Here is a 15,577-nt window from a genome sequence, read left to right on the forward strand (position 1 = left end):
AAATTGACTACGCGATAGTCGAAAGTGGTGCGCATCAGTTTGATGAAGAATTAGTGCGCTCGACTGTGACATGAGCCAACCATGGCAGTTCAGTGCAATCGTTCGTACTAGCTGGCGGCGTGTCACCTAGTCAAATTTCAAATTCAAATTCAAAATTCAAATTCAAAAACTTTATTGTAGTCCGGGAGGTAAGGAAGCCATAAGATGCCCAATTTATCGTGTGAAATCGAATCGCATGAAATTATAGTTACCGTTCGTAGCTGCATCGACCTCTAAGGGCCGCGGTTTGAGCTTCACGTTAACACCGTAAACAAGTTTTGGGTCCCCGACTCCGGTTTATTTATGAATTTTAGAAGCATTAAATAAAATCAACTCTTTCAATAGATCAGTTGTCTGACTGGTTCTTTAGAATCACATTTTTTTAGGTATTTTCCATGATCAGCAGTTGAAGCTCGATCATATTATTTATTACCTAGATACTTTATAAAATTACGTATATATATATATATAGCTTGTAGGCCTGAAAACATGTCGACGAAAATTGGACTAGAGGCCAAGCCGTGGAGCAGTGGTGGAGCGACTGAAACTACACCCCTCGTAGCAAAAAATGTAAGTAGGTACTTAACTTTAACCCACTATGGTTTGAATCTAGCAAAATGTCTGTTTAAATTTATGGCAGGTTAGCGATTTACTAATTTCTCAGTTACGTAACTATGTTGGTAAATAAATAAAAAAGACTTGTAATGTCGAGATCTTTATAGCCTCGAATTGGTTCATTTTATTAATTTACTAGATAATATAAATCATCAATCCTACTAATATTATAATGCGAAAGTTTGTGAGGATGTGTGTATATAAGTATGTATGTTTGTTACTCTTTCACGCAAAATCTACTGGACGGATTGTTATGAAATTTGGTACACGAGTAGGATATAACTTGGAATAACACATTGGGTACTTTTTATCATGAAATTGCCATGAGAGCGAAGCCCCGGGGCGCAGCGGTTATCGATTACATTCGACAGCGAGAAGTCAGATCATGTCTTCCCCAAAATGGGCTACCTCAGTGGCTTCATTTGTGGCTTGTGACTGCATCAGATTATTACCTTACCTAATACTTATCCCTATATACATATATTTAAAATAATTAAAACCTATTATATTTCTAGACATTATTTCGCTATGTCATTAGTGATAAGCATTGCAATATTAATTACACAATAATTTATAGGTACTAATTGTTTTTAGTGTTTTATTAAAATTATTTTATCCCGCCACATGTGCTATAGACGTAGTACCTGAATTAACCAAGAATATTTCGTGGTCGTGTCCATAGCATTACAACCTATCGTTCTTATTGCGTGCAAATAAGAACTATTATTGAGACAACATTGAAACATATGTACATTCTGTGGGGTTGAACGGTATTATGTCAAGGCGTGAAGGGCTTCGGTGTTGATACCTTACACCGGTTACGGGCCCTCGCTCTCCCCGACTCCTCCGTGACCAACAAGCCGCAGGCGCGGATCCAACCTTCAAAAATGTTGTGGTCATGGCTACACGAAAATCAGCCCAATGCCAGTCGGAATATAAACTACCTAGTTAGCTTTGTATAATCTTTTAATTTTTTCTTTCATGTTGAGTGAACAGTGGTAAATAGTAAAATAAAATAAAAGTTGGATTCATAAAAAATTATACTACCTTTTCATTTCATAACTACTGGCACAAAACCTAGACTACCGCCTTGTAGTTGTAGCAGTCGTAAAAACTTATGGGTAATACTTTTGTGCATTGTTAAATATGTGAAGTGATCCGATAAAAATAGGTATGCGATAAACAGGTATGTAGGTAGGTCAGTAGACCAGGGTTTTTGTAAGTTTCAGTGTAGTTATGACTTAAAAAGTCGTTTGTAAATTATTATTTGATGAGTGTTATGTGATGCGATGAATGACTAATGTTATGTGACGCGATACTACAATCAAAAGTAACACGCCCTTTGTTGTCACAACTGTGGATCCGCCCTTGATAATCCAGCTGATTCGGTTTCACGTTACCACAACTGTGTATGTATTGACAGTTTCCACCCGACGGTATATTTTTTATTGGATCTATTGCGCAACTAATGGCAATGGCGACGTTTCGATGTTTTGAGATAAGTATTATAAGTAGCTAACTACGCAACCTACTAAACAACAAGTATGTAACTTATTAATATTATCACATATTTCAATACCGGTAAGGTTCTAAACAAATTTACAATCGAATGTTCTAACGAATAAATGCAATCGATTGGATTTTATCGATGGTGAATTTCTAAGAATGCAGAATTCTTTGGCTGTAAGTCTGAAGAGCTTTTATCGATCCGATAATCGAATCGAGTCCCAGATATAACTAAGTTCCAATCTAAGGCCAACCTTACAAGATTACAAAATAAAGATAACAATTTCCTAGGATAAAATCGGAGGTGTTGACGAGGGCAATAGCAGTGGCAAGTCTGAGAATGGAGGGCTGTCGATGGCGCAGACAGCCTTCCTCATAGCTGGCGAGATGGCTGGAAGCGGGGTGCTGGCGCTCCCAAGGGCTCTTGTCAAAACTGGTGAGATTTATACCTTAAAAGAATAGACATGGCGAAAAGACGCTCTTCTGTCATTCTCTCTCACTACTCAAAGGGATTGGCGGGAAGAGAGTGCCTAGCAATAAGCCCAACATTGGTCCACTATGGGTCCACTATAAACTATTGTATTATTTTGTGCTGATATTGTTTTTTATGAGCAATAAATATATTTTGTATTGTACTATGGGCACGTAGGTACCACCACTGTGCGGTCAGAATTAAAATCATTTTAAGTAAATATTTTTACTCTTCCATTTTTGCAAAGCGAATTTTTTATGCAATAGCGAGTATTTTCTTGATTGATAAAATTTGTACTACCATACACATGTGCAAATGGAATTTTGTAAACAGTATTTAGTTTAATTAAATAGTTCTAGTTGATAAGACCAAACTGTAACGAAACATAAGTAGTTTGCTCTCTAGGTACCTACTCCATCTCAACTGGGTTATGCTACAGTTTACCTTGATATTGATAAGAGATAGGTTAGATTACAGAAGAGATGAGACTTTATTCAGAAATATAAAATAAATGTATGTCAATTAGGTATTTTGATGAGAGAATGAATTACGATTTAATTTTAATTTAAAAAATATTGTTTGTTTTCAATAGTGTCTGACTGAAATTCAAATTCAAAAATGACTGGCACTTTTGACTTTAAATTTTATATTACACTAGCTGCGCCCTGGGGCTTCGCTTCCGTGGGAATTTCGGGAAAATAACTACCCTAAGTGTGTGTGTATTCCAAGTTTTGTTCTACCGGGGTACCTAAATTTCAAAACAATCCATCCAGTAGATTTTGCGTGATAGAGTAACAAACATACATGTACACACATATCTACATAATATTATTACGAAATAAGATGTATCATCGATCTTTAAGGCCTAGGATGACATTAAAGAAAGTTTTATCTGTGTTAAAAGAAATTTGAGACTAGAGTTCTATAGGTTCGATTTTCGTAGAAAATACAGTTTTCGTTGTGATACAAGACATGCCAAAGACAGAAACATGTGCCAAGAGAGAAACATTGTAAGTACCTAAATACAAAATGATTTAAATTACATTAAAAATTCTTCAAAACTAAAAATTGTGTCGAAATGCGACTCCGGTATTTGCTTCTGTTTCTTTTGACAACAATTAAAAAACTAGATAAACAAGTTTGGTGCGGTTTGTGGGCAGTAGGTATGACCGTCCGTTTGAATTTAAAAACAAATGAATGAACTTGATCACGTGGTGATTAATGAATAAACTAGAAGCCATAAGAATCTACTGGTCTTTACTTTAGTAAGTACTAACATGCGTAGATCAAATATATTATTACCCCGTAGTCATAAAAAACCTAAATAGCCTATCGCATTTCGTAATATTTGAAATTGACATACTTTAGCTAAAGTATACTTTAACTCTTTTTATGAATAACAAATAACAGTAACAAATAAGTTGTGTTCCTTGTAAGTTGTGAGTATTTTTCTCATCCTCGAACATCAAGTCTCAAAAAATATTATGATTTATTTAATGTTACCTAGGTACTTACCTAGTAGTAGACCAGTCCCGCTAATTAGCTTTAAAATATTCGATCTTTTTGTAACTTTGTTCTCCTGTGGCTATATACTGTGGCATACAGATAAGATTGTAAAATACAAGTAAAAACTCAAATAGCGCCTTTGTAAAAGCGATCAGAGCATCTTTGTCTCTTATCCACGTCTTTTCTCGTCATCTTAAGATACCTAATTACGAGCACATACACAGTACGATGTATTTCAAAACCAAGTGCCTTAATTATCAAAAGGTAACATGCTCATTGGATCCTACATACCTACCTTTGAAATTTCATCAAAATCAGACAAACGGTTCAAAATTATCACAAACATACACATTATTACAAACATGCACGTGCACATACACATACACACGCAGACACACACACATTGGATAAATAATTACACTCTTTTGACACAGGTTGGGTGGGAGTCCCCATCATTATTTTGATGGGTGCTGTCGCAGCGTTCAGCGGTAAGCGACTCGGTGACTGCTGGTCCATCATCGAGGACCGGGACCCTGAGATGAGGAGTAGAAAGAGGAACCCTTACGCCATAATCGCTGACCAGGCGCTGGGCAAGAAATGGAGGTATGAACTGATATCAGAAGAAAACCCAAGAAGTTCTGGCCGGTGCTGGTCTGACAAATAAGGGTATCAAAAACGGCGTGGAGAAGAGAGAGTTTGGCACATAAAGCATTTATAAATTAGAATAAGCACGGTGTGCTGTGCAGTGCAGGCGTTAAAATAACATCTTCCTATCTTATTCCAGCGTGGCGGTGTCCATGGCGGTAACGGTGACTCTGTTTGGAGGCTCGGTAGTATACCTTCTCCTAGCAGCTCAGATCGTAGAACAAGTGTTCCTGTCCTTAGTGCCTACTGTGACCTTCTGCGCGTGGTACCTCATTGTAGCCGGAGCTATGACTCCGCTCATGCTGTTTGGAACTCCTAAGGATATCTCGTGAGTATTTGAAACATTTTTTAACATGACACTTGCATCATTTAGGATTATGATGATAAACGTTAAATTATTAAAACAATGACTAGATCTCTATTCAAATAGTACCTAAATTAGTAGCAAATTATATACGAGTATATAGATAGTTATTTGAAATATGAAACGTTGTTCACAACTAAGTGTGGATTTTATTTTGTTTTCATGCTTGGTCGTAGTTTAAATACGTAAGTGAACTACTGTCAAAATATTTATTTTTATCTATTAAAATGTTGACTTCAATAATAAAAGGTATCACAATGAATCGATGATATACAGTTTATTCAATAATTTCAAAATAATCAGGACAATAGGTATTATTCTTATTTATTCTCAGACGGGAGACCTTTATAACGTCGAATTTTCTATTACTCAAATAATTAAACAAAAGTTTAATTATTAGGACGTTTATCGCTTAAAACTTTAGTTTTCGTTTAATATAATTATTGCTTGTTCATCGTTTCAGCCTAACCGGCGTAATTGCTTTCGGCGCGACTTTATTGGCCTGCATCCTCTACTTCATTCAGATGATGAATGACGTCCGTCCGTTCGTTTATCGCTACGGCATCCACGGCTTCCAGGACTTTTTCTTAGCTTTCGGTACCATCATGTTCGCGTTCGGGGGCGCCTCCACCTTCCCCACCATCCAGAACGACATGGCTGATAAGAGCAAATTCAGTAACAGCCTCCAATACAGCTTTGCTGGTAAGATCTTCTATATTCCTTATTTCTTGGAAAGATATCGCTGTTTTTCGTTGTTCACCATCAGCTGTTTTAATGTCCTCACTGCTGGGGGCTTTCCTTATGGATGGAAGAGGTGTCACCACATGAGATCAATGTGGATTGGCGAGTTTATCAACTGCATATACAACCGGGCCCGATTCTTTTCAAGGACTCTTCTTGGTGTTTAGGTAATTAGCATTCTTACGCAGCAATTGGAGAATTTGATCCTAAAGCTATCACGAGGATCTATTAAGATCTAATTTGACTTCCATGTTAATTTATTGTGTTATTGATAAAAAAATATGGATAAAAAATAAATATATTTTTTTAAATATTAATTTAACCAATAAATCTCTTTTCCAGCAATTCTGTGTCTGTACCTTCCAATTGCCATCTCCGGGTATGCGGTGTATGGGGAGTCAGTGGCCCCCAACGTGAGTGCCTCCCTCTCTACCACCCCCCTCACCCTCGTGGGTAACATCCTCATGGCGCTGCATCTAATGGCCGCCTTCATCATCATCATCAACCCCGTCTGCCAGGAGATGGAGGAACTATACAACGTGCCTAGAGGTACGTGTGTTTATTACACAACTACTGATTATATTTTACAGTTTCATATCTTGAAAAGTCTTCGTTATTTGTCAAGTACATAATTGATATTTTTAGTAGTAGAATATATAGGTACTACTAAGTGTGCGCAGGAGTTTAAAAACAGAGGCCATCACTTGGAACTATGGCCGGGTCATTTAGAAGTTCTTTATTAAAAATTGCACACAACATTTAAAATGTTTCCCAATTGGCACTTGATACACTATTATCATTGAATTCAGAGATGGTATACCATCTCTACATATCTATTAGTCTACCAATAAACTCACTATTCTTAGCTAATTCTTTGAAGGATTCTCCTGTAAAGATAAAGACATGATACTATATAGCCATCATGATTCCCCAGAGTCAACAGGCCGGCGCATGCTGGTTCGCCTGTCTATCATGGCGGGAATCCTGTTCATTGGCGAGAGCATCCCTCGTTTCTACACCATTCTGGCCTTGATTGGAGGCACTAGCGTGGCCTTGCTGACGTTTATTTTGCCTTCACTGTGCTACTTACGGCTGATAGACCAACCCGCCAGGGAGGGACGGTCTCCTGCGTAAGTATATGTCTTAAAAAATAATAAATATGAGGCTTGGTTCTTGCAAGAAAAAATTTAGTGGACAGTGCTGTAGCGGATTTTCATTGGCAACAAAATTAGTCAAGTCACTAAGGAATAAAACATATGAACAGAGACTAAAGGAACTAAATCTCTTAACTTTGGAACGCCGCAGACAGAGTCTCATCGAGACCTACAAAATATTAACAAAATATTACGATGTACCTAGTCTGCAACATCTGTTTAAACTCTCGGAAAATAATAAATTAAGAGGTCATTCCGTGAAACTATGTCGCACATCGGCAAAAAGAAAACTGAAGAGTAATTTTCTATGCAATCGTGTGGTTCGAGACTGGAACAAACTCAATGAGAATGTTGTCACTGCACCTTCAGTCAAGTTTTAAAAACAGATTGGATAACATCTCCAAACTTCAAGACGCGCACGCATCAGCTCAATGAGCTGCTAAGTAGTGTGTTATAAATATAATAAATAAAATGCAAAGCAGAAAGAAGTAAAATGATTTTATGATCAGTCCAAGGGTGCCATCAGGCAAGATGATTTTAGAAGTGTATATTTTTAAGTAATTAGCTGGGTTTTTGAGGGTGAAAGCGGCTCCTTACCATGGTCCTCATGGCTCCTTACCATATTTAGTTGTAGGTGATGTTAAGCTGACTGTAGCCATTGTTTCCTCTAACTGACATATAAAACTTGACTGACTTGACTTACTTACAACATTCCAGAGAGTCCCCTGGCTGGATGAAGATGGTATGCTGGGAAGTGATCGCGCTGGGCGTGATTGGCGGCATAGCAGCGACGTACAGCGCAATCAGTGCTATCTTCAGCACTGCGCAGGCGAGGCCCTGCTATCTGCGATAGACACTAGGCTGATACTTAACGGAAGCACTATACTATCGGCCATGATCGCTGCAAACCACGTAACATTGGTTTTTCATAGAAATCAGACAGATGTCGAAGCCAATTATCGTATATTCAATTTTTTTGTATATCTATAGCTTTTTTATCGCAAGGAAAATCAGCAATTCCATTTGGACTCAAAAACTCGAATCGCATTTATGTCTACCGAGAATAATAGACACACGGGTTGATAGATTTATAAGTTAAATAAAAACGTATATATAGTCAACCGCATGTTATATCTGCAAACTAAGTATGCTGGGGCAAGTAAGTAAAATCACTTTATACGACACCTGCTCATAATTACGCCTTATTGTCACTCTCGCTGATACGCATTAATGGCCAATTTGCAATTAATTCTGGCCAGTTGATGTGCTGTCGACTGAACCTATTTCTTTTTTCTTACGTTTTTTTTATCTATTGTAATAACTATAGTTTAAGGTGCCATAAGCAATGAATTTATTAGGGTACAAATTAAGTTTATCGTTGGTTAACAATGTTAAGATATTAAGAATTATCTTAACTCGTATAACTTTGTATTGTTTTTAAACTTTATAATTATAGACTTTTTATTACGTGTTTGTTTTATTTTTAACTGGCTGTCCGTCCGGGTTAGCTTAGAATAAACATAATAAATTGAACGCTTTTACTTTGCTCAGGAGTCACACTAATTCTTGTTAAAAACCACATGAAAATCCGTGCAGTAGGTTTTGAGTTCATCGCAAACAGACAGACTTTTTATTTAATTACTTACGTCAGACGACCCCCAGGAAATCAACTGATAAGGTATCATCAGGAAAACAAGCGTATTAAAACTACCATATTATTTTATTTAAAGTCACGTGAACTGATGAAATATTATATGGAAAACCAAGTTACTCAATTAATCTTCTAAAATTTTGCATACAATGTAAGAGTACGGAGAACTCAACAATGTAAGAGTACTGAAAGAGAGGACTGTTTCCGAGGAACCTAAACCTAAACCAAGTATTGCTCGATATATAAACGTACCCAAGTCACTTAGTGAATAGGATAGGACTATTCTGTAGTGCTCTTGGGAATAAAAAAACTTAGATGTACAGGGGATAGAATCTACATCAAATTATGTCCTGATTGTGGTAGTTGAGGAAGTCATGTCAGGTGCCTTTGGGCGACTTGAGTATCAACGGACACCATTACCACTAGCCCCGCGTGGAATAAACGAGTTTAGAAATCAATAGGTATGACGAAATCGTCGTCAGCAGAATATAACGGCACAAAGTGGAGATGGTCAGGCGTGTTGCGTGTATGGTCACGAGATATGAATTAGATATTACTTAAAGTAATTAATGCTAAGTTATATTTGCAGAATTATATGGAAAAAGTAGTATATACATATTTTATGTTATATTTTACTTGTTTTATAAACACATCTACTTATTTATTTTTAAAGCACCCTTTTTCTGTGGTCCTAAGGTCTAACAGGCAGAGAATGCCTTATGGCAATAAGTCCACCTGTTATTAACCTTTGTGCTGTGCAATAAATTTTAAATAAATAAAATATATAGATGAACTGACAAACGTATCTTTTGCATAATGAGTGACATTTTGTTTATTAGATATAATTACATCAGACGACCCCCAGCGGACTAGCGCGCAAGCTGATAAGATATGACTGAGAAAATAATGTTAATCACTATGTGGCGTGATGGGACACTGCTCGATTTAGAAATATCGAAATTGTTAATACAATATCGAAAAATCAAGCTATACCTACCATTAAAAATATACGATATAAACGCGAGAATTAGTATGAAATAGTATAGTAAAAACAGGCTCCAATAACGTTGGATGTACTGAAAAAAAAAACAGTATAATACAGAGTAAACTAAACAGCACTTACTTGTAACTAAATAACAATAGGCACTAGGGTACTCTGGGCTCCGACGCTCAACGACTGGAAGGAACCGAGAAAACGATGAGTTTTTTTTTTCGAATCGCCTATGAAATCCATTGTTATTTCTCACAATAGGTTACATTGGCAATTCGGAAAAAACATCCTGCAATAAAAAATTAAGGTAATGATGATTTCTACTAAAATTTTTTAGGTTAGTACATTTTTCATTATTCACATTTTCAGTAAAAAGTTCTGACATCTGGATTGATAATTTTGACCAGTATAGGGTTAAATAACTTGTTAAACACCAGCAGGACTAGGAAGCTCGAGCAAACGTTGTTTCCAATGTTTCGTTATATTTAGTGGTTGGCTGGTGACAATAAAGCCAAGTGAGAAGTTTTCTCTTGATGTTCAATTATATTCCTTACTACTTATTATTTACAAAAACAAACAAAAGAAGTTAAATTTACCCGGTAGATCTAGTATAACCCTCACTTATTGGTCTAACGTTATAACGAGAACGTTAACGGGGCAACACCAAGCAATGTATAAACATTGCTCGGTTTTGTCTCGTTTCAACACAGCTACCTATTAAAATTAAGAAATATATATCGATTAGCAGCGCAATGTGTATAGAGCTGTAGATGATTAGCCATCGATAGGTCGCAGACATTGTCACAATGTGTACAGGAGATAAGACGAGTTCCTCTCGGCCGTTCTGTCCACATTACACTCTCGTTCGCGCGACTGCCTCCACGTGTCTCAAGTGTCATCGTATCAGCTAAAATTCGAGGTAAGATTTTCAAAATTTCAAAAATATTTAGGTAGGTATTACAATTATGCAAATAATTCGTCGAAACTTAAAATATAAACCTAAATATTTGTTTTCGAAACTCGGTCTGATCACATTATAACATTTCAATATCTACTTAGTTAAGTAATTTTAGAGAGTATTTTAGGTACTATTTTCAATATGAAAAGAAGTTATAGGCAAGCATGTAGGTATAAAAGTAATTTATGTTAGCGTGAATTAAAATTTACTAAATGTGTACTATAGTGGATCACACACTCAATACACACTATATATTTAATTATATATAAAAATACAAAGTAAATTGAAGTAGTGTTTCAAGTTTAATTTGATGATTTCAGAAACAAAACAAGATGGCTTTAAGAAATATGGTGCGTGTTGCGTGTCAGGTGACAAGAAATATCCAGCCCCACTGCTGTAGACAGGCGGCCTTCTTCAGCACGACGCAAGATAATAGAGGTAATTTAAATATTAATAACAATGAGCGACTTCATTATGATTTTGGGACATGTGGCCCTAGGAGAAGAAGAAGGCCCTAGGAGGCGTAGTTTACAAGCGAATCAATTACAGGGTGGTTTCTTAAAATACCAGCCACATTTTCACAGCAGATTTGGATAACAAAATAGAATAAGTGTCCAAAAGACTCTTGTATTTGTTTTTCATATTTACAATGCGAAGGTATAAACTGATTGGATAAATATCGTGTTAGCAAGAACAATTTACTTTATTGTATCCTAACTTTATTTAATTTATTGTATATAATCTGGAACTTAGTGAAAATCATAACTACTGTTTAAAAGCCACGTTGTATAAATACAGATAATACCTAAAAATTGGAAGCATTTCTTTCGTAATTTGGAAATTTTACATTTCCAATATTGGACAACGAAAACAAAAATTACGATATTAAGTTCACAATTTTGGTGTTCAAATAAGTACTTGCAACGGCGATGTTATGAATTCCACAATTTTGTTGTATCTTCTATATATAGGCTGTGATACCTGCTACTTGTCGAGGATTATTGCAAAATTTTACTAAACAAGAAATATGAGAAAATTTACTATAAATCTGAACTCGTTGAGCTGTTGAAGAACGTTGGCTGTATTCTCGTGAAAAAATGTCTACTTTAATTTGGGCGGAGTGGGTGCAGCAATGGACACTTTAGATATTTTTTGTTGTGCATTTATTTACAAACAATTAAGAATATCTCAAACTTTATTATGGCTTAGTTTCCGCTTTTTGTTTCACTCTAATTCATTTATTTTAGAGTGGAATTAGCAGTGACTTTTATTGTATTGATGGCGTCCATGGGCTGTGGTGTTTGCACCCACAAGGCAAATCGGATTGCATTATTCATTTGTCAAAAACCTTATTTCTTAAGTTATAATATATACCTACCTATTATTCATTCTTGTACACAATTTTTGCTACTGCCAGTTCAAACTAACGAATATTAATATCGATAAATAATTTTAACTAATGAGATATAGTTGCCTAATCTTCAACAAATAGTACATACTTAATTACTGATAACAGGATCTGACCTCTATGCCGGGTGTTGACTAGTTGATGTTAAAAATCTGCTTGCGAGGTCGTGACAGATAAAGATTTTGCACCAAGAAACAAAAGCAACGTACTCAAACTCGTACCTAACAATTTTTAACCCCCGTCAGAAGCAGGGAGAGTTGTGTACTGTGTGTCTGTGTTACCTGTAGGTATGTGTATCTGCCGTGCCATCATAGAAGCCAAACGGCTCAACCGATTTTAGTTTTATTTAAAAGACAATTTAATCAAGGGTGTTCTTAGATAAGGTGTGCTTAGTCGTTTGGAGAAGTTAAATCATTAGCAGCTTTGAGTATTTCAGAAAATCTGTCTGTTTTCAGGCATGTATAGGCCACTGCATAATCTGTAAATAAATATATGTTCAATGCCACTGCATTGAACATATATTTATTTACAGAGATAACTAAATTATTAAGTTAATGTAAAAGCTACGCTTACTTTATCGCTTAGATTGTCATTGTTTAAAGCTTCTTATGTGTTTATAATATAATGTAGAAAATCCCAAAAAAACTTGTAAAAAGCGATAAAGTTAGCATGATTTTGAATTTAAATTATCTTAATAATATTGTGATAACCCATTAAATCATCTATGTACTGTGTATCTATGACCTTATCTGCATAAGGAGCTATATCTGGTTTTGTTTAGCGAATGTGCTTGTGCGAAATTTATCATGATGCCCGCTCCATTAAAATACTGAATACGCTAATTTGTGTGCGTATAATTAACGAATTATTTAATTGTCAAGTAGCTTTTGCCTGCGGCTTCGCCCGCGTTAATTTTCCGGGATGAAAGGTACCCTATGTCCTTCTCCATACTTCAAACTACACGTATGCACAATTTCAAGAAGATTGATTGAGTAGATAGAGACTGTAGAGGTAAGAAAACAAATTTACTGTCGCATTTATAGTGTTATGTATTTAGGTAGGATATTTCGTTACCTTATATTAGGATACCCTACATTAGGATATACTTAGGTAGCAAAAAAAATATTGAGGTATTTTGGAAGTTTAAAAGTGTTTATTTCATTCAGCTTAATGAAGTTCCTACGTTAGCCCTTAGACTAAGATGATACGCAAGTAACATTAAATAAGTTAGTTTTATATTTTTTGGTACAGTACACATCAACCTACCTTTAATTACGAATTCTTCTATTTACTATCACCGCTGATGTGCTACTTGATTTGCGGTTGACTGTGCGTACATCTCTGTAGGTTTAGTAAACAAATATTTAATTTATTTTTATATTTCTGATTTCAGCCCGGTTTTACACCAAAAAGCACGAGTGGGTTTCAGTAAACAACGACGTCGGCACCGTAGGAATATCTAGCTATGCACAGGTAGGTTATTTCTGTAAGTAACAATTTTAACTTAGGTATACCCATTGAATTAGCAGGTAACTACTCGTATAACTTACTAAATCCATCCATACCTACCCAGATTGACTTTTACAATTTGCGCAGAATGTTTATCTTTCTCATAATGTTTCTGATGATGATAACGATTTCGTATAATGACGTCTTTGGTCATTTATAGTTTGTTATACGATTTAATAAATGTATAGGTGTTTATTTAATTTTTTATTTTATTTATTTATTTACAACTTACAACCTACATGTTTTTAATACCTATTACTAAAATAGGTAAGCATAGAAAATGGCCTATTTAACATTAGCCAAATCTGGACGTTGTTGTTCTGAGATCGACTCTGGACAATAAACAATTTTGATTCATGATGACATTAGTAGCTTAAACTGTATATTGACTGTGGCTTAGTCATAAATTGTTATTTGTTTTTCAGGACGCGTTAGGGGAAGTAGTATTTGCGCAGTTACCCGACGTCGGCACAACTGTGAAGGTTGGGGAGGAGTGCGGAGCGCTGGAGAGTGTGAAGGCTGCGAGTGAGATCTACTCGCCTGTCTCCGGCGCGGTGAGCAATATGTGGTATATAGTCGAGGGCAGATAAGTGACCCTGACCCAGCTGTGACAGCAGTACCGACGTCGGCAGAACTGTGGTGGTTGGGGAGGAGTGCGGAGCGCTGGAAAGTGTTAAGGCGTTGGTGAAAGCGGCGAAGTCTACTCGCCTATCTCCGGCGCGGTGAGCGATATGTGGTGTACAGTCAAGGGCAGGTGAACCTGAGAGTAACGTTATATCAGACTAAATAAACAGCTTTAAAACAAGAAGGGCTTAATGCTTCGATATTTCTAATTACGAGATCTTTTAATGTTTGATAGAGTAAGGGTACATCTACCTAGTCATCATCATCAATTTTAAGAACGAGGTTACTCTCTTTCTTGCCATAGGTTTTGTACCTCATTATTAGATACGACATGACCTTTGCCTTATCTTTTATTTCATCTATGAATGCCCTTCTTCTCGGCTTTGCTTACTATTTTCTAGATTCGATTTTTCCTTCGATCATATATTTCATAAAAACGTGTCGTGACGAATAAGGTGGCCAAACACGTTTCCTCTTCTTGTCTCTTATTGTCATTCTTTTCTCTTTGAGGACATTAGTCGTTAACTTGGAGGAATCGTACTTAGTCAGCAAAGAGTTGTAAAATTTTTTTATATACTTTGATTTCTTTTATGTTACATGAGTACATTTCCCACGTTACAGATTACAGAAAAGAACGACAGCGTAGAATCAACTCCGTCGCTGATCAACAAATCGTGCTATGAGGAAGGCTGGCTGTTCCGAGTCAAGCTGTCTAAGCCTGAGGAGCTGAAGGCCCTCATGGACCAGACGGCTTACGACAAATTCCTGGAAGAGGACCACCACTGACACCTACTAGGGAACCACAGACCACAGGCCGCGCTCTAGACAACACACGATGATGAGATAGTAAGAGAAAAATAAATTTCTCTCTTTCATCGTCGCGTGTTCTTGTGTTTCATTCTTGGCCATGACTTGGCAAAATTGATTTGTTTAATTTTGAAAGCTTCGGCTCGGATTTTATTACCAGCCGTATGCATGACCGTCATATTACCACCGAGTTCCATGTAGTGTTGATCTAGAATCTAGACATTGTTCAGGTTTTAGTGAGTTTACATTCTGTGATGTGAGGTGAATGAACAGTAATCGACTGCACATCAAAAGCTTGGATTTTTCGACGTTACCACGAATTATTTGCTCGGAGCTCAAGATGTGGAATAATCAAAATATGTTTTGAGTAAAAGACATGAAATATATTTACTTACCAAGGATACTGAACTTTCTCTAGAGGTATATCGCCGCCTGTGGATCTGCGGTTTAGATGTAATTTTAATTTAATTAATATTATTTTTATGAAATAAAGCTTTGTATGTAAGTAAATATTGAAAAAATGTTGTGTTTGGTGTTGTTTATGCGAAAAGCAAGAATTCTTCAAACATAATCATTACAATAAGTAG

General features: G+C 36.2%; 2 protein-coding genes across 2 annotated transcripts; both read left to right on the forward strand.

Annotated features, from left to right (window-relative positions):
• Positions 1–506: 506 nt before the first annotated feature.
• LOC128683182 (uncharacterized) lies at positions 507–8,509 on the forward strand. The gene is made up of 8 exons (XM_053768494.2): positions 507–609; positions 2,452–2,596; positions 4,573–4,741; positions 4,923–5,111; positions 5,611–5,849; positions 6,231–6,437; positions 6,823–7,018; positions 7,760–8,509. The coding sequence occupies exons 1-8, from the start codon at positions 529–531 to the stop codon at positions 7,893–7,895; spliced, it is 1,362 nt and encodes a 453-aa protein (XP_053624469.2). The 5' UTR covers positions 507–528; the 3' UTR covers positions 7,896–8,509.
• Positions 8,510–10,456: 1,947 nt separating this feature from the next.
• On the forward strand, positions 10,457–15,517 carry LOC128683160 (glycine cleavage system H protein, mitochondrial-like). Its single transcript, XM_053768460.1, has 5 exons — positions 10,457–10,603; positions 10,963–11,080; positions 13,444–13,523; positions 13,985–14,113; positions 14,805–15,517. Exons 2-5 carry the CDS (start codon positions 10,975–10,977, stop codon positions 14,967–14,969), a joined length of 480 nt encoding a protein of 159 aa, XP_053624435.1. The 5' UTR covers positions 10,457–10,603; positions 10,963–10,974; the 3' UTR covers positions 14,970–15,517.
• The last annotated feature ends 60 nt before the right edge of the window (positions 15,518–15,577 follow it).

Source organism: Plodia interpunctella, chromosome Z, assembly GCF_027563975.2.
Source record: "Plodia interpunctella isolate USDA-ARS_2022_Savannah chromosome Z, ilPloInte3.2, whole genome shotgun sequence".
NCBI classification, from domain to species: domain Eukaryota; kingdom Metazoa; phylum Arthropoda; class Insecta; order Lepidoptera; family Pyralidae; genus Plodia; species Plodia interpunctella.

Excerpts from the sequence above, each read along its gene's own strand:
- LOC128683182 (XM_053768494.2), top strand. The coding sequence starts at position 529 with ATGTCGACGAAAATTGGACTAGAGGCCAAGCCGTGGAGCAGTGGTGGA. Across the intron at positions 5,850-6,230 it reads CCTCCAATACAGCTTTGCTG|CAATTCTGTGTCTGTACCTT; the intron begins GTAAGATCTTCT and ends TCTCTTTTCCAG. Across the intron at positions 6,438-6,822 it reads ACTATACAACGTGCCTAGAG|AGTCAACAGGCCGGCGCATG; the intron begins GTACGTGTGTTT and ends ATGATTCCCCAG.
- LOC128683160 (XM_053768460.1), top strand. The coding sequence starts at position 10,975 with ATGGCTTTAAGAAATATGGTGCGTGTTGCGTGTCAGGTGACAAGAAAT. Across the intron at positions 11,081-13,443 it reads CACGACGCAAGATAATAGAG|CCCGGTTTTACACCAAAAAG; the intron begins GTAATTTAAATA and ends TTCTGATTTCAG. Across the intron at positions 13,524-13,984 it reads GAATATCTAGCTATGCACAG|GACGCGTTAGGGGAAGTAGT; the intron begins GTAGGTTATTTC and ends TTTGTTTTTCAG.